Consider the following 24,693-nt stretch of genomic DNA (forward strand, 5'->3'; position numbering starts at 1 on the left):
GCCCAATGCAGGGCTCGAACTCACAGACCGTGAGATCATGACCTGAGCTGAAGTCGGACACTCAACCAACTGAGCCGTCCAGGTGCCCCAAGACATTTCCTTTTCTTGATCACAACCCCTCACCAAACTCATAGAAGAAGAGTGTAAAATGTTTGCCAATGGTTGGGGAGAAGGAGGAATTAAGAGTTCTTGTTCAATGGATAACGTTTTAATCATGCAAGATGAGATCTGCTGTACAACAGATTTAACAGTATATGTAACAGTACTTTATATTACATTCAAAAACTTGTTATGAGAGTAGATATCCATTAAGCGATCTTACTGCAATTAAAAAAAAGCTATAGGAATGCCACAGGAGTTTTACTTAGAGGGAAATTAAAAAAAAATTTTAATGTTTATTTTTGAGAGAGAGAGAGAGAGAGAGAGTGAGGGAAGGGCAGAGAGAGAGGAAGACACAGAAACTGAAGCAGGCTCCCGTCTCTGAGCTGTCAGCACAGAGCCCGATGTGGGGCTCGAACCCACGAACCATGAGATCATGACCTGAGCCAAAGTTGGATGCTCAGCCAACTAAGCCACCTAGGGAAATTAATAGCATAAGATACTTATGTTAGAAAAAACGACAATCTCAAGTATTATAAATTTCAATGTTAAGAAACTAGCCAAATAAGAACAAATTTACCCTAAAGCAAGAAAAAGAAAAGAAAAATCATACTACAGCAGAAATTGATGAAAACAGAAAAAATGTCAGAAAATCAATAAATTGAAAACCTTTAACTAGACTGAGCAAGAAAAATAAATGAGAAGCCAAATACCACCAACATCAGGAATAAGAAAGAAGACATTATTATGGATTTTACAAATATTAAAAAGATAAGAATACAACAAACAATTCAATGCCCATAAAGTCAACAATTTAGAGGTTAGCCATGGGCTTTTCATATATAGCTTTTATTGTGTTGACATAAATTCTTTTATACATAGTTTCAAGAGTTTTGCTATTTTTTTAAATGATGAAAAGGTGTTAAATTACATCAAGTATCTGTTCTGCAACTATTGAAATAGTTATGTAATTTTTCTTTTTCAATCAATGTGGTGTTTATAAATCAACTTACTTATATTGAATAATCCTTGCATTCTGAGGATAAATCCCACCTACTCATTGTGTATGATTCTTTTAATTTGCTGTTGAATTCACGTTGCTAAGTATTTTGTTGAAGATTTTGCATCTGTGTTTATTAGGGATACTTATCTGTAATTTTTTTTTATATCAGGATAATTCTGGCCTTCAAAAGAGTTGGAAATTTTCCCTTTTCTTTAATCCTTTTGGAAGATTTTAAGCATTGGTGTCAATTCTTCTTTAAGTGTTTATTAGAATTCAATACTGAAACCTGAGTTTTCTGTGTTGGTAAATTTTTGATTACTTATTTAACCTCCTTATTTGTACAAGAATACCTGATTTTACTAGACTTACTTTATTGTGCTTGTCAGATATTTTTCTTTTTATGTATTTTTTTTTTTTACAAATTGAAAGTTTATTGCAGCTCTGTGTAGAACAAGTCTATCAGCCTGGCTTTTCCAAGAGCATTTGATGACTTTGTGTCTCTGTGTCACATTTGGTAACTTTGCAATATTTAAAATTTTTTCATGATTATATATTGTTATGATCAGAGATCTCTGATGTTACTTTGTAATTGTTTTGGGGTACTATGAGCTGTGTCCACAAAAGACAGGAAATTTAATTTGTAGATGTTGGGTTTTTAAGTTTTTATTTTAATTCTAGTTAGTTAACGTACAGTATTATATTAGTTTGAGGTGTACAATATTATGATTCCACACTTCCAAACAATACCCAGTTTTTTTCCCTTTGTTTTGTTTCTTAAATTCCACATATGAGTGAAATCATATGGTATTTGTCTTTCTCTGTCTTATTTCACTTAGCATTATACTCCCTAGCTCCCGCTATCTTATCGAAAATGGCAAGATTTCATTATTTTTATGCTGAATAATATTCCATATATAATATTCCATATATAATACATAATATTCCATATATAGTATATAATAAATATATAATATATTCCATACATTATATGGAATTACATATATATTTTTTATTCAGCATAAAAATATATGAATGCATATATGAATAATATATATATAATATATATGCCTCTTCTTTATCCATCAATCTATGGACACTTGGGCTACTTCCATATCTTGGCTATTGTAAACAATGCTGCTATAATTATAGGGGTACATATAGCTCCTTGAATTAGTGTTTTTGTATTCTTTGCTTAAATACCCAGTAGTGCAAATGCTGGATCTTAGGCTAGTTCCATTTTTAACTTTTTGACAAACAAAACTTCATATTGTTTTCCAGAGTGGCTGCCTCAGTTTTCATTTGCACCAACAGTGCATGAGTGTTCTTTTACTCTACATCTTTGCCAACACCTGTTGTTTCTTGTGTTGTTAATTTTAGCCTTTCTGACAGGTGTGAGGTGATACCGCATTGTAGGTTTGATTTGCATTTCCATGATGGTAAGTGATGATGAACATCTTTTCATGTGTCTGTTGACCATCTGGATGTCTTCTTTGAAGAAATGTCTATGTCTTCTTCCATTTTTAATTTTTAAAAAATGTTTATTTAGTTTTGAAAGAGAGAGAGAGACAGAGTGTGAGCAGGTGAGGGCCAGAGAGAGAGAGGGAGACACAGAATCCAAAGTAGGCTCCAGGCTCTGACCTGTCAGAACAGAGCCTGATGCAAGGCTCAAACCTACGAACTGTGAGATCATGACCTGAGCTGAAGTCAGACGCTTAACCTACTGAGCCACCCAGGTGCCCCACCCCTTCTACCCATTTTAAAATTAGATTATTTGTTTTTTGGATGTTGCATTTTATAAGTTCTTTATACAGTTTGGATACTAACCCTTTATCACATATGTAATTTGCAACTATCTTCTCCCATTCCGCAGGTTGCCTTTTAGTTTTGTTGCCTGTTTCCTTTGGTGGGCAGAAGCTTTTTATTCTCATGTAGTTGGAATGGTTTATTTTTTATTTTGTTTCCCTTGCCTCAGGGGACTTACTGAAAAAAAGGTTGCTACAGCTGATGTCAAAGAGGTTACTTCCTGTGTTCACTTCTATGATTTTTATTGTTTTAGGACTCGAATTTAGGTCTTTAATCCATTTTAAATTTGTTTTTATGTATGGTGTAAGAAATGGTCCAGTTTCTTTCTCTTTCGTGTAGCTGAGCTGTTTTCCCAATACCATTTGTTGAAAGGGCTGTCCTTTTCCCATCAGATATTCTTTCCTGCTTTGTCAAAGATTAATTGACTATATAGATGTGGGTTTATTACTGGGTTTTCTATTCTGTTCTATTGATCTACATATCAATATTTGTACCAGTACCATATTGTTTTGATTACTACAGCTTTGTAATATAACTTGAAATGTGGAGTTGTGATGCCTCCAGCTATTCTTTCTCTTTTTATGTTTATTTATTTATTTTGAGAGAGTGAGTGAGTGAGAGAGAGAGCACGTATACAGAAGTGGGTGAGGGGCAGAGAGAGAGGGAGAGAGAGACTCCCAAGTAGGCTCTGTGCTGTCAGCTCACAGCCTGATGCAGGGCTCAATCCCATGACCATGAGATCATGACCTGATCTGAACTCAAGAGTCAGATGCTTCACTGAGCCACCCAAGTGCCCCTGTTTTTCTTTTTCAAGATTGCTTTGGGAATTTGGGGTCTTTTATGGTTCCATATAAAATTTATAATTGTTTTAGTTCTGTGAAAAATGCTGTTGGTATTTTTTTTAGGGATTTAGTTAAATGTGTAACTTGCTTTGGGTAGTATAGACATTTAGCAATATTTGTTCTTTTGATCCATGAGCATGGTATATCTTTCCATTTCTTGGTGTCATCTTCAATTTCTTTCATCAGTGTTTAAATAGTTTTCAAAATACAGGTCTTTCACCTCTTTGTTTAGGTCTCTTACTAGCTATCTTATTGTGTTTGGTGCAATTGTACATGGGATTGAGTCCTTAGTTTCTCTTTCTGTTCTGTAATGATAGCTTCATTAGGGCTATCTAGAAATGCAACAGATTTATGTATTGACTTCGTATTCTGCAACTTTACTAAATTCATTTATCAGTTTGTGCAGTTTTTTAATGGAGTCTTATGAATTTTCTATATACCATCATGTTATCTTCAAATACTGAAAGTTTTACTTCTTTCTGACTAATTTGTATGCCTTTTATTTCTTTTTGTTGTCTAATTGCTATGGTTAAGACTTCTAGTACTATGTTGAAAAAAGTTTGGGGATGGACATCTTTGTATTTTTCCTGTCCTTAGAGGATAACCTCTCCATTTTTAAATATCGCCTTTGATATTCACTGTGGGTTTTCCATATAAGGCCTTTACTATGTTGAGGTAAGCTTCCTCCAAACCTGCTTTGTTGAGGGTTTTTATCATGAATGGATGTTGTACTTTGTCAGATGGTTTTTCTTTGTCTATTGAAATGATCATACGGTTCTTATCCTTTGTCCTATTTATGTGATGTATCACATTCATTGATTTGTGAATATTGGATCACCCTTGCAACCCAGGTATAAATCCCACTTGATCATGGTGAATGATTTTTTAATGTATTGTTGAATACTTTCTGCTAGTATTTTGTTGAGAATTTTTGTAGCCTTATTCATCAGGGATATTTCCCTGTAGTTCTCTCTTTTTAAAAAAAAAAAAAAAAGAAAAACAACTTTTTTATTGAAGCATAGTTGAAACACAATGTTACATTAGTGTTAGGTGCACAACATAGTGATTTGAAAAGCTTATACATTATGCTAGAGAAAGAGAACTTTTGGGGTAAAAGAGAATCCCCATAAGACTAATAGATTTTTCAGCACAAAATTTGCAGGTCAGAGGAAAGTGGAATGACATATTCAAAATACTGAAAAAAACTCCTAACCAAGAATATATTCAGAATTGAAGGATAGAGAAACAGTTTTCCAGGCAAGAAAAGCTGGAGTTTATCAGCACTAAACCAGCCTTACAGGAAGTATTAATGGGATTTTTTTTTAAGTTGAAAAGAAAGGGTGTTAACTAACAACAAGAAAACATGTGAAAGAATAAATCTCACTAGAAAGGTGAATATATAGTAAATGTAGTAGATTATTCACTTTTTAACATTTATTTTGTTTAAATTAATTAATTTTTAAATTTACATCCAAGTTAGTTAGCATATAGTAAAATAATAATTTCAGAAGTAAATTCCTTAATGCTCCTTACCCATTTAGCCCATCCCCCCTCACACAACCCCTCCAGAAACCCCCTATTTTGGCCTCTCCCTGTTTTTATATTATTTTTGCTTCCCTTCCCTTATGTTCATCTGTTTTGTGTCTCAAATTCCTTATATGAGGGAAGTCATATGATATTTGTCTTTCTCTGACTAATTTCACTTAGCATAATATCCTCTAATTCCATCCATGTAGTTGCAAATGGCAAGGTTTCATTCTTTTTGATTGCCAAGTAATACTCCATTGTCTGTGTGTGTGTGTGTGTGTGTGTGTGTGTGTGTGTATATATGTGTGTGTGTATCTATCTATCTATCTATCTTCTTTATCCATTCATCCGTCCATGGACATTTGGGCTCTTTCCATACTTTGGCTATTGTCGATGGTGCTGCTATAAACATTGGGGTGCATGTGCCCCTTCGAAACATCACATCTGAGAAATACAAATCAAAACCACAATGAGATACCACCTCATACCTGTCAGAATGGCTAACATTAACAACTCAGGCAAAAACAGATGTTGGCGAGAAAAAAAAAAAGAGGTTAGTTTGGGAGAGAGCCAAAGCATAAGAGACTGTTAAAAACTGAGAACAAACTGAGGGTTGATGGGGGGTGGGAGGGAGGAGAGGGTGGGTGATGGGTATTAAGGAGGGAACCTTTTGGGATGAGCACTGGGTGTTGTATGGAAACCAATTTGTCAATAAATTTCATATATATATATAAAAAAAAAGAAACATCACATCTGTATCCCTTGGATAAATACCTAGTAATGCAATTGCTCGGTCATAGGGTAGTTCTATTTTTAACTATTTGAGGAACCTCCATACTGTTTTCCTGAGTGGCTGCACCAGCTTGCATTCCCACCAGCAATGCAAAAGAGATCCTCTTTCTCTGCATCCTCGCCAACATCTGTTTTTGCCTGAGTTGTTAATATTAGCCATTCTGACAGGTATGAGGTGGTATCTCATTGTGGTTTTGATTTGTATTTCTCTGATAATGAGTGATGTTGAGCATCTTTTCATGTGTTAGCTGGCCATCTGGATGTCTTCTTTGGAGAAGTGTCTATTTATGTCTTTTATCCATTTCTTCTCTGGATTATTTGAATTTTTTGAGTGCTGAGTTTTTAAGTTCTTTATAGATTTTGGATACTAACCCTTTACCTGATATGTCATTTGATAATACCTTCTCCCATTCTGTTGGTTGCGTTTTAGGTTTGCTGATGGTTTCCTTTGCTGTGCAAAAGCTTTTTATTTTGATGAGGTCCCAGTAGTTCAGTTTTCCTTTTCTTTCCCTAGCCTCTGGAGACATGCTGAGTAAGAAGTTGCTGTGACCAAGGTTAAAGAGGTTTTTGCCTGCTTTTCCCTTGAGGATTTTGATGGCTTTCTGTCTTACGTTTATCTTTCATCCACTTTGAATTTATTTTTATGTAGAATGTAAGAAAGTGGTCCAGATTTATTTTTCTGTATGTTGCTGTCCAGTTTACCCAGCGCCACTTGCTGAAGAGACTGTCTTTATCCCAATGGACATTCTATCCTGCTTTGTCAAAGATTAGTTGGCCATACGTTTGTGGGTCCATTTCTGGGTTCTGTATTCTGTTCCATTGATCTGAGTGTCTGTTCTTGTATCAGTACCATACTGTCTTGACGATTACAACTTTGTAATACATCTTCAAGTCCTGGAGTGTGATGCCTCCAGCTTCGGTTTTATTTTTCAAGATTGCTTTGGCTATCCAGGGTCTTTTCTGGTTCCATACAAATTTTAGGATTGTTTGCTCTAACTCTGTGAAGAATGCTGGTGTTATTTTGATAGATATTGCATTGACTATGTACATTGCTTTGGGTAGTATCAACATTTTAACAACGTTTATTCTCCCTATCCAGGAGCATGGAATCTTTTTCCATTTTTTTGTGTCTTCTTCAATTTCTTTCATAAGCTTTCTATAGTTTTCAGTACATAGATTTTTCATCTCTTTGGTTAGGTTTATTCCTAGGTATTTTATGGTTTTGGTGCAATTGTTAATGGGATAGATTCCTTGATTTCTCTTTCTGTTGCTTCATTGTTGGTGTATAGGAATGCAACCGACTTCTGTGCATTGATTTTATATCCTGCAATTTTGCTGAATTCATGGATCAGTTCAAGCAGTTTTTGGTGGAATCTTTTGGGTTTTCCATATAGAGTAGTATGTCATCTGTTAAGAGTGAAAATTTGGCTTCCTCCTGGCTGATCTGGATGCCTTTAATTCTTTTGTGTTGTCTGATTGCTGAGACTAAGACTTCCAATATTATGTTGAATAACAGTGGTAAGAGTGGACATCCCTGTCTTGTTCCTGACCTTAGGGGAAAACTGTCAGTTTTTCCCCATTAGGATGATATTAGCCGTGGATCTTTCATATATGGCTTTTATGATCTTGAGGTATGATACTTCTATCCCTATTTTCTTGAGGGTTTTTATCAAGAAAGAATGCTATATTTTGTCAAATGCTTTATCTGGATATATTGAAAGTATCATGTGCTTCTTGTCCTTTTTTTAAATTGATGTGATGTATCATATTTATTGTTTTGTGGATATTGAACCAGCCCTGCATCCCATGTATAAACCCCACTTGGTCGTGGTGAATAATTCTTTTAATGTATTGTTGGATCTGGTTGGCTAGTATCTTGTTGAGGATTTTTGCATCCATGTTCATCAGGGAAATTGGTCTGTAGTTGTCCTTTTAATGGGGGCTCTGTCTGGTTTTGGAATGAATGTAATTCTGGCTTCATAGAATGAGTTTGGAAGATTTCCTTTCATTTCTATTTTTTGGAACAGCTTCAAAAGAATAGGTGTTAATTCTTTAAATGTTTTGTAGAATTCCCCTGGAAAGCCATTCTGTCCTGGACTCTTCTTTGTTGGGAGATTTTTGAATATTATTTTGATTTCTTTGCTGGTTATGGGTCTGTTCAAATTTTCTATTTCTTCCTGTTTTAGTTTTGGTAGGAATTTGTCCATTTCTTCCAGATTGCCCACTTTATTGGTGTATAATTGCTGATAATATTATCTTATTATTGTTTGTATTTCTGCAGAGTTGGTTGTGATCTCTTTCATTCTTGATTTTATTTATTTGGGTCTTTTCCTTCTCATTTTTTGGGGGTCGAACTGGCTAGGGGGTTATCGGTTGTGTTAATTCTTTCAAAGAACCAGCTCCTGGTTTTATTTATCTGTTCTATTGTTGTTGTTTTTTTTAGTTTGTTTCTTTGTTGGGTTTTGATAGCATTGATTTATGTTCTAATCTTTTTTTTCTTGTCTTCTGCTGATTTTAGGTTTTATTTGCTGTTCTTTTTCCAGCTCTTCTGGTGTAAGTTTAGGTTATGTATCTGAGACCTTTCTTCCTTCTTTAGGAAGGCCTGTATTGCTATATACTTCCCTCTTATGACAGCCTTTGCTACATCCCAGAGGTTTGAGGCTGTGGTGTTATCATTTTCATTGGCTTCCATGTACTTTTTAATTCCCTCTTTGACTTCTTGCTTAGCCCATTCATTCTTTAGTAGGATGTCCTTTAGTATCCAAGTATTTGTTATCTTTCCAAATTTTTTCCTGTGGGTGATTTCAAGTTTCATAGCATTGTGGTCTGAAATATGCACGGTATGATCTTGATCTCTTTGTACTTGTTGAGGGCTGCTTTGTCTCCCAGTATGTGACCTATTCTGGAGAATGTTCCATGTGCACTGGAGAATAATTTGTATTTCACTGCTGTAGGATGAAATGTTCTGTATATATCTGTTAAGTCCATCTGGTTCAGTGTGTCATTCAAAGCCAAACAATGTCATTCATTGTTTTCTTGTTGATTTTCTGTTTAGATGATCTGTCCATTGCTATAAGTGTGGTGTGAAGTCCCCTACAGTTATGGTATTATTATCAATGAGTTTCTTTATGTTTGTGAATAATTGATGTATATATTTGGATGCTTTCACATTTGGAGCATAAATGTTTACAATTGATAGGTCTTCTTGGTGGATAGACCCATTAATTATGATATAATGCCTTTCTTCATCTCATGTTACGGTCTTTTTTTTTAAACGTTTATTTATTTTTGAGACAGAGAGAGACAGAGCATGAATGGGGGAGGGGAAGAGAGAGAGGGAGACACAGAATCTGAAACAGGCTCCAGGCTCTGAGCCATCAGCCCAGAGCCCGACATGGGGCTCGAACTCATGGACCGTGAGATCATGACCTGAGCTGAAGGCGGACGCTTAACCGACTGAGCCACCCAGGCGCCCCTCATGTTACAGTCTTTATTTTAAAATCTAGATTGCCTGATATAAGTATGGCCACTCCAGATTTCTTTTGTTGACCATTAGCATGATAGATGGTTCTCCACCCCCTTATTTTCAATCTGAAGCTGTTTTTAGGTCTAACGTGGGTATCTTGTAAATAGCATATAGATGGATATTGTTTTCTTATCCATTCTGTTACCCCATGTCTTTTGATTGGAGCATTGAGTCCAATGACGTTTAGAGTGAGTACTGAAAGATATGAATTTATACCATTATGTTGCCTGTAGAGTTGATGTTCCTGGTGGTATTCTCTGGTCCTTTCTAGTATTTGCTGCTTTTGGTAACTTTTTTTTTTTCATTTTTTTCTCCCCTCAGAGAGTCCCCCTTAAAATTTCTGGCCAGGCTGGTTTAATGGTCACAAACTCTTTTAATTTTTGTTTGTCTGGGAAAATTTTTATCTCTCCTTCTATTTTGAATGACAGCCTTGCTGGATAAAGAATTCTTGGCTGCATGTTTTTCTGATTCAGCACATTGAATATATCCTGCCACTCCTTTCTGGCCTGCCAAGTTTCTGTGGATAGGTCTGCTGCAAACCTGATCTGTCTTCCCTTGTAGGTTAAGGACTTTTTTTCCCTTGCTGCTTTCATGATTCTCTCCTTGCCTGAGTATTTTGTGAATTTGACTATGACATGCCTTGTTGATGGTCAGTTTTTGTTGAATCTAATGGGAGTTCTCTGTGCTTCCTGGATTTTCATGTGTATGTCTTTCCCCAAGTTAATAAGTTTTCTGCTATGATTTGCTCATGTAAACCTTCTACCCCTATTTCTCTCTCTTCATCTTCTGGAGCTCTTATGAGTCTGATGTTATTCATTTTTAATGAGTCACTGAGTTCTCTAATTCTTATTTCGTTCTCATTTGCATTAGTCTCCCTCTTTTTTTCTGTTTCAGTATTCTCCATAAGTTTGTCCTCTGTATTGCTGATTCGCTCCTTTGTTTCATCCATCCTTGCCACTGTGGTGTCCATTCGAGATTACAGCTCAGTTATAGCAGTATAATTTTATTTTCATCCTGACTAGATTTTACTTCTTTTTTTTTCCACAGAAGGGGATTCTAGTCTGTTTTCAACCCCAGATAGTATTCTTATTATCGTGATTCTAAACTTTGTTTCAGACATCTTGCTTGTATGTGTGTTGATGAAGTCCCTGGCTGTCATTTATTCCTGTTCTTTCTTTTGGGGTAAATTTCTTCCTTTCATCATTTTGAAGGAAAAAAGGAATTAATAAATTAAAAAAATTAAAATTAAAATTAAGAAATTAAAAACAACACAAAGAAATCAAATAAAGGATGATAGATCCTAGGTATGTTTTGGTCTTGTTGAAAAATACTTGATAGATCAGAAAAAAAAGGGGGAAAAAAGAAAAGAAAAAAGAGAACAAAAGAAGGAAATAGGTTGAAATTTTGAAAAAATGGATACAATAAAATAAATAAAATGAAATGATGGAAGTAAATAGAATTTAAAAAATTTACAAAAAGGTAAAAAATATAGTAGGAAAAAATTAAAAATCTTTTTTAAAATATGGAAAATAAAAATAGTGTCTCTTTCTATACACAAGAATAAGAAAGAAAAGAAAAAGAAAAAGAAATTGAATAGATGGACCAATGAACAGAATCAAGTACAATTGAAATTACATCCGGTTTCCCCTAGAGGTCAAACTATGAAGCACTTTATAGTCTGTAAACTAAGCAGGTGGAGAGACTCTGTTCCTCAAGAGGGCAGTTGGCCCAGTTGTGCAGGGCTTAATGTAATGGCTCCGTTCTCCACTAGATGGCGTTGCTTAGCTTACTGGGGTGGATTGTTGTGGCACTTGTGGGTGTGTATGTGAATATGCCGGAGGGTGAAAATGGAGTCACCCAGCTACCCAGTGTCTCTTATCAGAACTCTGTGCTCTCCCCAACCTGCAATCAAGCACGTCTCCTTTGTCTCTGGCTTCCATCCACCACCTGCTTCTACACTGTCTGTGACAAAGCCATCAGGCTGCCAGGTGGCACCTCCATCCTGAGTTTTATCTCAATGGGTCTGTTTCCCAACCCCTCACTTCTGAGGGACTGCAGCTTTGACTCATACCACCCTCTGGGGGAGGGTCTTGCTGAGCAATGGCCAGGTGCTGGTCTGTCCCCAGGAATGTTCATGAGACTGTGCCACTGCCTCTGCCCAGCAACTGTGGCCAGGTGCCAGCCCACCCCAGAATAAGTTCGTGTGATCATATAGCAACAGTGTTTCAAGGATTATGGCAAATCACAACACACATCTGGCACCAGACTTCACCCTTAATGTCCTTGCTCCAACACCAGCAAATGTGGCCATTCTTTGGGTCCACTGGGACCTTTGTCTTTGTGGAGGCTGCACTGCTGCAAATGTCCTCCCAGCAGGGAACTGCCTCTCCCTGTGTGGCCCAAGGACCCCTTGGACCTCTCTTTCTGCTCCTAGGGATTTGTCTTTCACCCCAGAGCACCACCAGGTATCGACCTGCAGAGTTTCAGACTCTGGACTCCCCCTGTTTATAGAGTCTTAATGGAATTTAAACCCTCTATTTTCTCCTTTCTCCCTTTTTTTGTTCAGTCCCTTGTGGCTGTTTCCACTCTCCCTTTTTCTCTCCAGCTACTTTCCAGGTGTGCTTTGCCCATACTCTCCTCCTGCCCCCATTTTCATCTCTCCACAAGCAAAAACAGCTCCCTGCTCTCTGCGGCTTTTCTCTCCCCCAGTTCACCTCTCTGCACCACATACCTGCTGAGTTCTATGGTTCAGGTTGTGCATATTGTGTTAATCCTCAAATCAGTTTTCTAGGTGTGCAAGAGGGTTTAGTGTTGATCTGGCTGCATTTAAGAGATGAGAGACACACAAAAAAAACCTTCCATGCTGTTCTGCTGTCTTGGCCCCTCCCTTGTAGTTTTCTTCTTTAGTGGAGTCTTTATTTGATTTTGGTATCAGGCTAATGCTGGCCTCAGAGAATGAGTTTGGAGGTTTTCCTTTCTATTATATTTTCGGAATAGTTCGAAAAGAATAGGTACTAACTCTTTAAATGTTTGGTAGAATTCTCCTGGGAAGCCATTTGGCCCTGAAGTTTAGTTTGTTGGGAGTTTTCTGATTACTGTTGCAATTTCTTTGCTGGTTATATGTCTGTTCAAATTTTCTATTCTTTCCTGTTTCAGTGGTGGTAGATTATATGTTTCTAGTAATTTATACATTTCTTCCAGGTTGTCCAATTTGTTGGCATATAATGTTTCATAGTATTCTCTGATTATTGTATTTATGTGGTGTTGGTTGTTATTTCTTCCTTTTCATTTGTGATTTTATTTGGGTCCTTTCTCTTTTCTTTATGATAGGTCTGGCTAGGGGGTTATCTATTTTATTAAATTTTTCAATGAACCAGCTCCTGGTTTCATTGATCTGTTTAAAAATTTTTTAGTTTGTATATCATTTATTTTTGTTCCAATCTTTAGTATTTCTCTACTTCTGGCTTTAGGATTCATTTGTTGTCCTTTGGCTAGCTCCTTTAGGTGTAAGGTTTGGTTGTTTATTTGAGATTTTTCTTGCTTCTTAAGGTAGCCTTATATTGCCATATACTTTCCTCTTAGGAAAAGTATACTGCTTTTGCTGCATCCCAAAATTTTGGACCATGGTGTTTTCATTTTCATTTGTTTCCATGTATTTCTGTATTTACTCTTTGATTTCCTGTTTCATCCATTCATTATTTAGTAGCATGTTGTTTATCCTCCATGTATTTGGGCTCTTTCCAGATTTTTTTTTGTTGGGTTGACTTCACATTTTATGGTGTTGTGGTCAGAAAAGATGCAATGTATGATTTCAATGTTTTTGTATTTGTTGAGGCCCGATTTCTGACCTAATATGTGACCTATTCTGGAGAATGTTCCATGTTCACTTGAAAAGAATGTGTATTCTGATATTATAAAATGGCATGTTCTGAATATATCTGTGAAGTCCATCTGGTCCAGTGTGTCATTCAAAGCCATTGTTTCCTTATTGATTTTCTGTTTACATGATCTGTCCATTGGTAAGTGGAGTGTTAAAGTCCGCTATGATTTTGGTATTATTATTGATTAGTTCCTTTATGTTTATTACACATATATATTTGAGTGTTACCATGTCAGGTGCATAAATATTTATAATTGTTATATCTCCTTGTTGGATTATACCTTTTATGATTATATAGTGCCCTTTCTTGTGTCTTGTTACAGTATGTTTTAAAGTCTAGTGTGTCCAATGCAAGTATTACTACTCTTTCTTTTGACATCCATCTGCATGATAAATATTTCTTTCTCCCCTCATTTTCAGTCTGCACGTGACCTTAGCTATAAAATGAATCTCTTGTAGGCAGCATATAGATGAGTCTTTTTTTTAAAAAAATATACTCTCACACTCTATGTCTCTTTATTGGAGCATTTAATCCATTTACTTTCCAAGTAATTATTGATAGATAAGTATTTAGTGCCATTGTATTACTTGTCATTGTGTCTGGAGATTTTTTTTCCGACCCTTTCTTGTCTTTTCCACCTTTTATGATCCATTCTTGGCTGCGGATTTTACCCATTCAGCACTTTGAACGTATCATGTCACTCCCTTCTGGCTTGTAAAGTTTCTGCTGAAAAATTTCCTGCTAGTCTTATGGACTTTTTCTTGTTAGTTACTGTTTTCTTTTGTCTTGCTTCTTTAAATTTGTTCTTTATCATTGTATTTTGCCAATTTAATTACAATAGGTTTTGCTTCTGGTCTGGTTTTATTGATTTTGATGACAGTTCTCCATGCCTCTTTGATCTGGAGAGGTGTATTTTTTTCCCCACATTAGGGGAGTTTTCAGCTATTATTTCTTCAAATAAATTTTCTGCCTCCCTTTGTCTCTTCTGCTTTTGGGATTCCTATACTGTGGATGTTATTATGTTTGGTGGAGTCACTGAGTTTCCTAAGTCTATTCTCCTTTTGCACAATTCTTTTTCTCTCTTTTGTTCAGCTTGGTTACCTTCCATTACTCTATCTTCTAGGTCACTAATTTGTTCCTCTGCTTCTTTCATCCTGCTGTTCATTCCATTAAGCATGTTTCTTACTTAGTTTATTGTGTCCTTTATTTCTTCTCTTTGTTCCTTATATCTTTGTTAAGAGTTTTACTCATGTATTGCACTCTTTTCTCAATTCCAGTGAATCTTCCTGATCATTACTTTAAATTCTCTATCAGGCATGCTCTTTTTATCTGTCCCACTTTGATTTTGCTGTTGCCTTGTCCTATTCTTTCAGTTGGGTAAATTTATTTGTCTCCTGATTTTGTCTGCCTCTCTGTGTCTGTTTGTGTGTGTTAAGAATGTCAGTTATGTCTTCTGCTCTTGAAAGTAGTGACTTTATGAAGAAGAGGTCCCGGAGTGATTTGCTGTGCAGTGTCTCCTATGCACCAGAACCTGGTACTTCAGGAGAATTATCCTTTGTGTGTTGCTTACATCCTGCTTTTGTGTCTGAACCACTCTTCCTTTCAGTTCAGTCATCTGCATTGACTCTCTGCCTATTGTGGACTGTATTTATTCTCTGTGGCATTAGTGGGACCGAGACAGGGCAGCTCTTAAGGGTTCTGTCTGCTGGGGAACATGGGGGTGGGGCGGCAGTTTTAGCAAATTTGCCTGGTGCCACTAGTCCTATGCTGGATCCTTCAAAGTGCTGGGGTGTTGGGGGACTGGGCATTAGGGTGGGAAGTTGTGTGAGACTGAGCACAGCATATGGTGATATTTGGGCATGGCTTGCTCAGGATGTGCACCCAGTAGCTGGGTGGGGCTTGTATGCAGCTTGACAAAATTTTCCCTGGGCCCAGGGCTGAGGCTAGCAGGCTTGGAGTGTGAGTGTCCTCAGGAGAATTTGTGGGCATGGCACATTGCTAGCAAGTTATTTAGCTAGTGTCTGTGCAGCATGGCCTCCTGCAGATGGCCCTATGTTTATGTTGGCAGCTGGGGAAGGCAAGTGGCACCTGCCATCTCCTTTGTCTTTGGTGAAGTCCCCTAACATGCTCTGAATAAGTATAAACAGCTGTGTCTCCTGTTTGCCCCTGGTGTATAAATTGCCATTTTTTATGTTGCTTCTATGCACAGGCTGCTGTCTCTTTAAAGGCAACGACATAGCTATCACTAGCCCTCTGGGCTCACCCAGTGCTGAGCCAGCCAGCAGTTAAAGGTCCAGGTTCCAAGTTCCACTGGTTACACAAACTCAAGAATTCAACCCCTCTGGTTTTTAAAACTGAACTTTATGGGGATTTGTCTTCCCTGTGTGAACTCCCTGGTGCAAGGGCCTATTTCTCTACCCTCCTGCATATGCAGCTCCCTTCCTCCTGTGGGAAGTCTCCCTCCATCATTCTGGCCTGCCTAACCTTTCAGATGCAGCCTCTTCTCTGTATTTAGCTGTGGAGTTTGTTCTGCCAATCTTTGGATCACTCTCTCGTTTATTGACTTGGATGTAGATGATATATATTTGTAAACATGGGATGTAGTGAGCTCAGGGTCCTCCTACTATGTCATCTTCCCAAGCTCCCCCATATTAGCTATTTATTAAGTGGTGAAAAGACAGACTATAGATGTTATTAATCTTTTATACTAATATGTTGAAATAACCTTTTTTTCCCCAGCTACCAACCTATAGTTGAATATGTAGATGCTCAATTTGAGGCCTATCTTCAAGAAGAATTGAAAATTAAACGTTCCTTCATTGACTACCATGATTCCCGTATACATGTGTGCCTTTACTTCATTTCACCTACAGGACATTCTTTGAAGTCCATTGATCTATTAACTATGAAGAACATTGACAATAAGGTGTGTTAGGTAAATCCATTAACCTGTCAGGATTTGATTATTATTTTATGATAATATATAATTTGAAGGTATTTGCATACAAGAATTTATTATTTTTTAATATGTTTAATATATTTAAAATATGTTTAATATGTTAAAAAGGATAGCATTACAACATGCCACAAACTTAGTAGTTTAAACAACAGAAGTTAATTTTCTCACAGTAATGGAAAGTAGAAGTCCATGATGAAGATGCTGCCAACATTGTTTTCTTCTGAAACCTTTTTTATTGAGTGGTAGACCATCACCTTCCCAATGTATCTTCACATGTTCTGTACTCTGTGCACGTATCTGATGTCTTTTTGTTGTATGTCTATGTTTCCTCTTCTTTTAAGGATACCAGTTACATTGTATTAGCCCCTATTCTAATGGCTTTATTTTAACTTAATCACCTCTTTCAAGATTCTCCAAATACAGTCTTGTTCTGAGATATTGGGTGTTAGGACCTCAACATATGCATTAAGGGAGGAATGATACATTCAGCCCATAATAGCATTTGATAAATTTCAACCTTAGTTTGCTTTACAGATAAATTTAATTAAGTATGTGTTAGGAAAATAAGATACAGGTTAAAAAATATTTTTAAAAAACTTACAGGTTTTTTCTTGTGATTAAAGATCATACAGATTGTGGTAATTTGCCTGTATTTGTAAATTTGAATTTATTCTATTGTACTATAAAACAATCCCATTAACATTTACTTGACACCATTGATTGTGTGAAACATGAAGTTTTTATGACCCTGGCTAGTGATCCTACCAGAGGGATTCAGAATGCAGTATGTTCATGTATATTTTTTCCAATAGAAGGTAAATATACATATGAAAGAAACTTCTATTTCATGAGATTCTTTTCTGTACTTTATGAAGTTGAAGAGAGAAGAACTTTTAAAATTTGGCTTCTTTTTATCAAAGAAGGCCTGACTTTTGCTATATATTGTTCAAACTGGAAAGAAATTTTGTACCTAATCATATATGTCACCAAGTTGTTGAAAGAAGTTAGATTTTTACTTAAAATCAAGAGCTGACCTAATTTCTTTATTATTAGTGTATTCAATAGCCTGAGGCACAAAGTTTTATTTTTAATCTTATGGGTAGCTGTTATCATCAAAGAATTTCCAGATATAGAAAATTGCTATTTTTTTCCGCAAGGACATTACATAAAGGGGTGGGTAACCATGCCTATGTGTCTGTTGTCTTCTAGGTTGCTCAGTTCCCTTCTGCAATAAGTGACCTTCATTCCTCAAATCTGAACACCTAACAAATTAACATGGAAAATTTCCACTTGTTATGTGTTAAGGATTTACTATCATTAGAGGATAGCTTTCTCAGCAGTATAATCCAAGATATTTATGTTAGACTTGAATCTATCTTAGTAGTTGTCTGTTTTTTACCGTGGAAACTATTATTTAAGTTTCGAAAGCTAGATAAAAATTTGAACATCAATGTTATATTGAAGCCCTAGATTTGTACAAGGATTTTTTAAAATGTATTTTGAAGAATCTAAAACAAAAGCAAAATACATAGAACTGATTCTTATGCATTCACACTATATCACAAGCCTTGACATTATGTAGCTATGATTTAATAAAATATCTTAGTTTAACAGTAATAAAACATGTTTTAGAATTTTGCATATTTTTACTTTCTGCAAAGTTTAATTATTAAGATATAAATGCATGGAGACAGGAGGGTTTATGTTGTAGAACTATGAAGAAAAGTTTATGAATAAAATTTCAACCTCAAATATGCAATATGGAAATAGTGCCTTTTTAAAAAATATGAATGAAGAGTTTTGTGAGCAAGATATTACACAAATGTATACATACATTCAGCCTTTAGAGTATGGTAACAAAAAAAGTCTATTATTTTTACGTGGTCTTTGGAAAACAGAAGCAAATATATCTGCAAAGACATGTAGGTAGATCAAGGATCTGTGAAAATGGGACATTGATTAAGATGAATTTATGAAGAAGGTGATGCAAATGAATGACAGGTAGATGGACAAAATAAATCTCATATATAGTTTTGATGAAAGGTCTCTTCTGTCTTTTAGCACTCAGTTTAATAAGAAATCAAATCGATAATGAGTTAAATAGACTATTTCATTATACCACTTATATTTTACTAACTCCAAATGTGTTGAAAGTATAAGAAAGTTTGAGAAAAAAAGTTTGAAACTTTTAAACCTGAATTCTGAGAAAAGATTCATCTTCAAAAGTACTGATGATTTTGGGAAGCAATTTTGTGATGAAGGTATGGTAGCCACTGATTATCTAGTTGTAAAAATTTATTGTCACAGTGAGGTTTTGACTGTAAAAATTCCAGGATTAACAACACATCCTCAATGGTGATATTTTATTTGCTTCTTTATTTACAGGTGAACATTATACCATTGATTGCCAAAGCAGATACAATTTCTAAAAACGACTTACAGAAATTCAAGTGTAAAATAGTGAGTGAATTGGTTAGTAATGGCATCCAGATATATCAGTTCCCAACAGATGATGAAACTACTGCTCAGGTGAATTCCTCAATGAATGTAAGCTTCTAACTATTGAATATCATTTCTATTTTGTGTGGGAATAAAAATATAATTTATAAGTAACAATATTAGTAATAAATTGTCACTCGTATCTGACAAAGAGACTTTAAATAAGGCATTTTCCCCCAAAATTTATTGTGGGAAACCTTGCCTTGTCTTCCCTTCCCCTCCGGTCTTCCCTTCCCTTCCCTTCCCTTCCCTTCCCTTCCCTTCCCTTCTTCTCTTCTCCCACCTGTCAGACCTTGCCACCGATGCTAAGCAACTACTAATCAACTCTCTATGTAGATTTTTTTGTTATGGAATTAGCATATGAATAAATTTAATAATATTTGGTCTCTTCGTGTACATATTGGCTATTAGTATGTCTTCCCATGAGAAATGTTTGCTTATATCCTTTTTACAAGGATTGGAAAATGGAAAAAAACATCCATTTTTTAATTGAGGTTTTGTCTTTTTTATCATTGAATTGTAAGTTTTTTTTATATGTTCTGGATACAAGTTCCTTATGAGAAATATGGCTTGCAAGTACTTTCTTCCAAGCTGTTGGTCATTTCCTCACTTTCTTTTTGCTATCATTTGAAACACAAAAGGTTTAATTTTGATGAAGTCCAATTTATGTAATTTTGTTATTGTTACTTGTATCTTTGGTGTCATATCTAAGAATATTTTGCAAAACCCAATGTAATAAATATTTACCTTCTTCTAAGAGTTTAAAAATTATGGTAAAATACACATAGCATGAAAATTACCATCTTAAATATTCTACACTGTACAGTGGAGTTGTATTATACATTCACATTTTTGTGCTCCCATCACCATTATCTATTTACAGAACCCTTTTCATCTTGTAAAACTGAAGCCCTGTATCTAAGAAACAGTAATTCCACATTACCCTTCCCTTTAGCCCCTGGAAACCACCACTGTACTTTCTATCTATAAATTTGACTACTCAAGGTACTTCCTGAAAACACAATTATATAATATTTGTCCTTTAATGGATGTACAAATAACTCTTTGAATTACTTTGAATATATTCCAAGAAGTGGAATTGTTAGATTTTATGGTAATTATATGTTTAGTTTTTTTTTGAAGAACTGTCATACTGTTTTCATAGTGTCTGCACTATTTTTCATTATCAACTATAGTGTACAAGGATTCCAGTTTCTCTACATCCTAACCAATGCTTGTTATTTTCTATTTTTTTTAAATAGCTAATCTTAATGGATATGAAGTGGCATCTCATTGTAGTTTTTATTTGAATTTTCCTAATGATTATGTATGTTAAGCATCTTTTATTGTGCTTTTGGTATTTATATACTTTCAGTGGAGAAATATGTACATTTCCATCCTATTTAGTTGTCTAATTTGTTGGTGTTCAGTTGTTCATAATATTCATTTATAATTATTTTTATTTCTGAAATGTTGGTAGTAATGTGTCTCTTTCATTTCTGATTCTAATAATTTGAATCTCCTTTTTTACCTTGGTTGATAGAGCTAAAGTTTGGTCAATTTTGTTGTTTTTTTCCCCGAAGAACCCACTTTAAATTTCTTTGATTTTCCTATATCTTATTATTCCTTATGTCATTAATTCCCAATGTAACCAGTATTATTTTCTTCCTTCTGTCTGCTTTAGGTTTAGCTCTTTCTTCTTTTGTAACTGTCTTAAAATGAATGGTTAATTTGTGGATTTGACGTCTATCTTCTTTCTTTATAGGGATTTATGGCTATAAATTTCCATCTAGTCATTGCTTTGGCTACCTCACACAATTTTTTTAGTATTTTTATTGTATTTTATTATTATTTTTATTGTTTTTATTTTAATTTCAGCATATTTAACATATAGTGTTCTATTAGCTTCAGGTGTACAATATAGTGATTCAACAACTCCATTCATCACCCAGAGCTCATCAGGACAAGTGTACTCCTTCATCCCCATCGCCTATTTAACCCATCCACTACCCAACTCTCCTCTGGTAACCATCAGTTTGTTCTCTATAATTAAGAGTCTCCTTCTTGGTTTCTTCCTCCCTCTTTTTTCCCTTTGCTCATTTGTTTTGTTTCTTAAATTTCACATTAATGAAATCATATGGTATTTGTCTTTCTCTGATTTATTTCACTTCTCATTATACTCTCTAGCTCCATCCATGTTATTGCAAATGGCAAGATTTCATTCTTTTTTATGCCTGAAAATATTCCATTGTATATATGTATATATGTGTATATGTATATCTCTATCATTTACCTATCATCCATCTATTGTCTACATATCTATCACTTGCTCTTTATTCATCAATCGATGGACACTTGGGCTTCTTTCAAATCTTGACTATTATAAACAATGCTGCTATAAACATTGGGGTGCATATATCTCTTTGAATTAGTATTTTAGTATTCCTTGAGTAAATACCTTGTAGTGTGATTACTGATAAGTGTGATTAAATTTTTGAGGAACCTCCATACCATTTTCCACCATGGCTGAATCACTGCATTCTCACCAAACAGTGCACAAGTATTCCTTTTTTTCCACATACTTGCCAACACTTGTTTCTGACAGGTGTGAGATAATATACCATTGTAGTTTCGATTTGCATTTCCCTGATGAATGATGTTGAGCATCTTTTCATGTGTCTGTTGACTATCTGAGTGTTTTCTTTGGAGAAATGTCTGTTCATATATTCTGTCCATTTTTAATTAGATTATTTGTTTTCTTGGGTGTTGAGTTTTATAAGTCCTTTATATAATTTGGATACTAAACCTTTAGCAGATATGTCATTTGCAAATATCTTCTCCAATTCTGTAGCTTGGCTGTCAGTTTTATTCTTTTCTTTCTTGTACAGAAGCTTTTTATTTTTTAATTTTTATTTTATTAAAAACTTGTTTTTAATGTTTATTTTTGAGAGAGAGAGAGAGAGAGAGAGAGAGGAAACGAGCAGCGGAAGGGCAGATAGAGGGAGACACATAATCTGAAGCAGGCTCCAGGGTTGAGTTGTCAGGGTAGAGCCCCACGCAGGGCTCAAACTCACAGACTGCAAGATCATGACCTGAGCCAAAGTCAATAGCTTAATCGACTAAGACATCCAGGTGTCCCTGCAGAAAGTCTTTATTATGAGGTAGTCCTACTAGATTATTTTTGCTTTTATTTCCCTTGCTTCAGAGGACATATCTAGACAAATGTTGCTATGGCCCATGTCAGAGAAATTATTGTCTATGCTGCCTTCTTGTTTTATGGTTTCAGGTCTCACGTTTAAATCTTTAGTCCATTTTGGGGCACCTGGGTGGCTCAGTTGGTTAAATGGCTGACTTCAGCTCAGGTCATAATCTCATGGTCCGTGAGTTCGAGTCCTATGTTGGGCTCTGTGTTGACAACTCGGAGCCTGGAGCCAGCTTTGGACTCTGTGTCTCCCTCTTTCTCTGCTCCTCCGCTGCTTGTGCTCCGTCAGTCTCTGTCTCTCAAAAAAAATGTTTAAAACATTTTTTTAAATCTTTAGTCCATTTTGAATTTATTTTTATGCATGGTGTAAGAAAGTGGACCAGTATCATTCTTTTGCATATAGCTGTTCACTTTTCCAAACACCAGTTGCTGAAGAGACTATCGTTCCTTTTTGTGTGTGTGTGCTATTTATTTATAATTAAATTTTTATTTTAAATTTACATCCAAATTAGTTAGCATATAGTGCAACAATGATTTCAGGAGTAGATTCCTTAGTACCCCTTACCCATTTAGCCCATACCCCCTCCAGTAACCCTCTGTTTGTTTTCCATATTTAAGAGTCTCTTATGTTTTGTCCCCCTCCCTGTTTTTATACTGTTTTTGTTTCCCTTCCCTTATGTTCATCTGTTCTGTGTCTTAAAGTCCTCATATGAGTGAAGTCATAGATATTTGTCTTTCTCTGACTAATTTTGCTTGGTATAATACCCTCCAGTTCCATCCATGTAGTTTCAAATGGCAAAATTTCATTCTTTTTGATTGCCAAGTAATACTCCATTGTGTGTATATGTGTGTGTGTGTGTGTGTGTGTGTGTATACACATATCACATCACATATATATATCACATCACAGATATATATATATATATATATATATATATATATATATCACATCTTCTATATCCATTCATCTATCGATGGACATTTGGGCTCTTTGCATACTTTCGCTATTGTTGATAGTGCTGCTATAAACATGGGGATGCATGTGTTCCTTTGAAACAGCACACCTGTATCCCTTGGATAAATACCTAGTAGTGCAATTGCTGGGTCGTAGGGTAGTTCTTTTTTCAGTTTTTTGAGGAACCTCCATACTGTTTTCCAGAGTGGCTGCACCAGCTTGCATTCCCACCAACAATGCAAAAGAGATCCTCTTTCTCTGCATCCTTGCCAACATCTGTTGTTGCCTGAGTTGCTAATGTCAGCCATTCTGACAGGTGGTATCTCATTGTGAGATGAGGTGGTATCTCATTGTGGTTTTGATTTGTATTTCCCTGATGATGAGTGATGTGGAGCATTTTCTTATGTGTTGGTTGGCCATCTGGATGTCTTCTTTGGAGAATTGACTATTCATGTCTTTTGCCCATTTCTTCACTGGATCATTTGTTTTTTGGGTGTTGAATTTGAGAAGTTCTTTATAGATTTGGGATACTAACCCTTTAGCTGATACATTGTTTGCAAATATCTTCTTCCATTCTGTCGGTTGCCTTTTAGTTTTGCGGATTGTTTCCTTTGCTGTGCAGAAGCTTTTTATTTTCATGAGGTCCCAGTAGTTCATTTTTGCTTTTGTTTCCCTTGCCTCTGGAGATGTATTGACTAAGAAGTTACTACAGCCAAGGTCAAAGAGGTTTTTGCCTGCTTTCTCCTCGAGAATTTTGATGGCTTCCAGTCTTACATTGAGGTCTTTCATCTATTTTGAGTTTATTTTTGTGTGTAGTGTGAGAAGGTGGTCCAGGTTCATTATTCTGTATGCCACTGTCCAATTTTCTCGGCACCACTTGCTGAAGAGACTGTCTTTATTCCATTGGATATTCCTTCCTGCTTTGTTAAAGATTAGTTGGCCATACGTTTGTGGGTCCATTTCTGGGTTCGCTATTCCATTCCATTGGTCTGAGTGTCTGTTCTCGTGCCAGTACCATACTGTCTTGATGATTACAGCTTTGTAGTATGGCTTGAAGTCCGAGATTGTGATGCCTCCTGCTTTGGTTTTCTTTTTCAAGATTGCTTTGGCTATTCAGGGCCTTTTCTGGTTCCATACAAATTTTAGGATTATTTGTTCTAGCTCTGTGAAGAATGCTGGTGTTACTTTGATAGGGATTTCACTCAATATGTAGATTGCATTGAATATGTAGTATTGACATTTTAACAATATTTGTTCTTCCTATCCAGGAGCATGGAATCTTTTTCCATTTTTTTATGTCTCCTTCATTTTCTTTCATAAGCTTTCTATAATTTCCAGTGTATAGATTTTTCACCTCTTTGGTTAGATTTATTCCAAGGTATTTTATGGTTTTTTTGTGCAACTGTAAATGGGATCGATTCCTTGATTTCTCTTTCTGTCGCCTCATTGTGGTGTATAGGAATGCAACTGATTTCTGTGCATTGATTTTATATCCTGCAACTTTGCTGAATTCATGAATCAGTTCTAGCAATTTTTTGGTGGAAACTTTTGGGTTTTCCATATAGAATATCATGTCATCTGCGAAGAATGAAAGTTTGACCTCCT

The 24,693-nt window shown here is 35.7% G+C and overlaps 1 protein-coding gene across 4 annotated transcripts in view; it reads left to right on the top strand.

Annotated features, from left to right (window-relative positions):
- Positions 1-24,693, top strand: part of SEPTIN14 (septin 14) — a 92,198-nt gene that overhangs the window by 14,110 nt on the left and 53,395 nt on the right. For 3 of the 4 annotated variants that reach the window (XM_045047899.1, XM_045047902.1, XM_045047900.1), the window contains 2 exons: positions 16,213-16,399; positions 18,818-18,979. In XM_045047899.1, the coding sequence (XP_044903834.1) occupies positions 16,213-16,399; positions 18,818-18,979 (349 nt within the window). The remainder of the gene's footprint in view (positions 1-16,212; positions 16,400-18,817; positions 18,980-24,693) is intronic. The other variant, XM_045047901.1, reaches the window with a different exon arrangement.

Source organism: Felis catus, chromosome E3 (assembly GCF_018350175.1).
Source record: "Felis catus isolate Fca126 chromosome E3, F.catus_Fca126_mat1.0, whole genome shotgun sequence".
Taxonomy (NCBI): Eukaryota; Metazoa; Chordata; class Mammalia; order Carnivora; family Felidae; genus Felis; species Felis catus.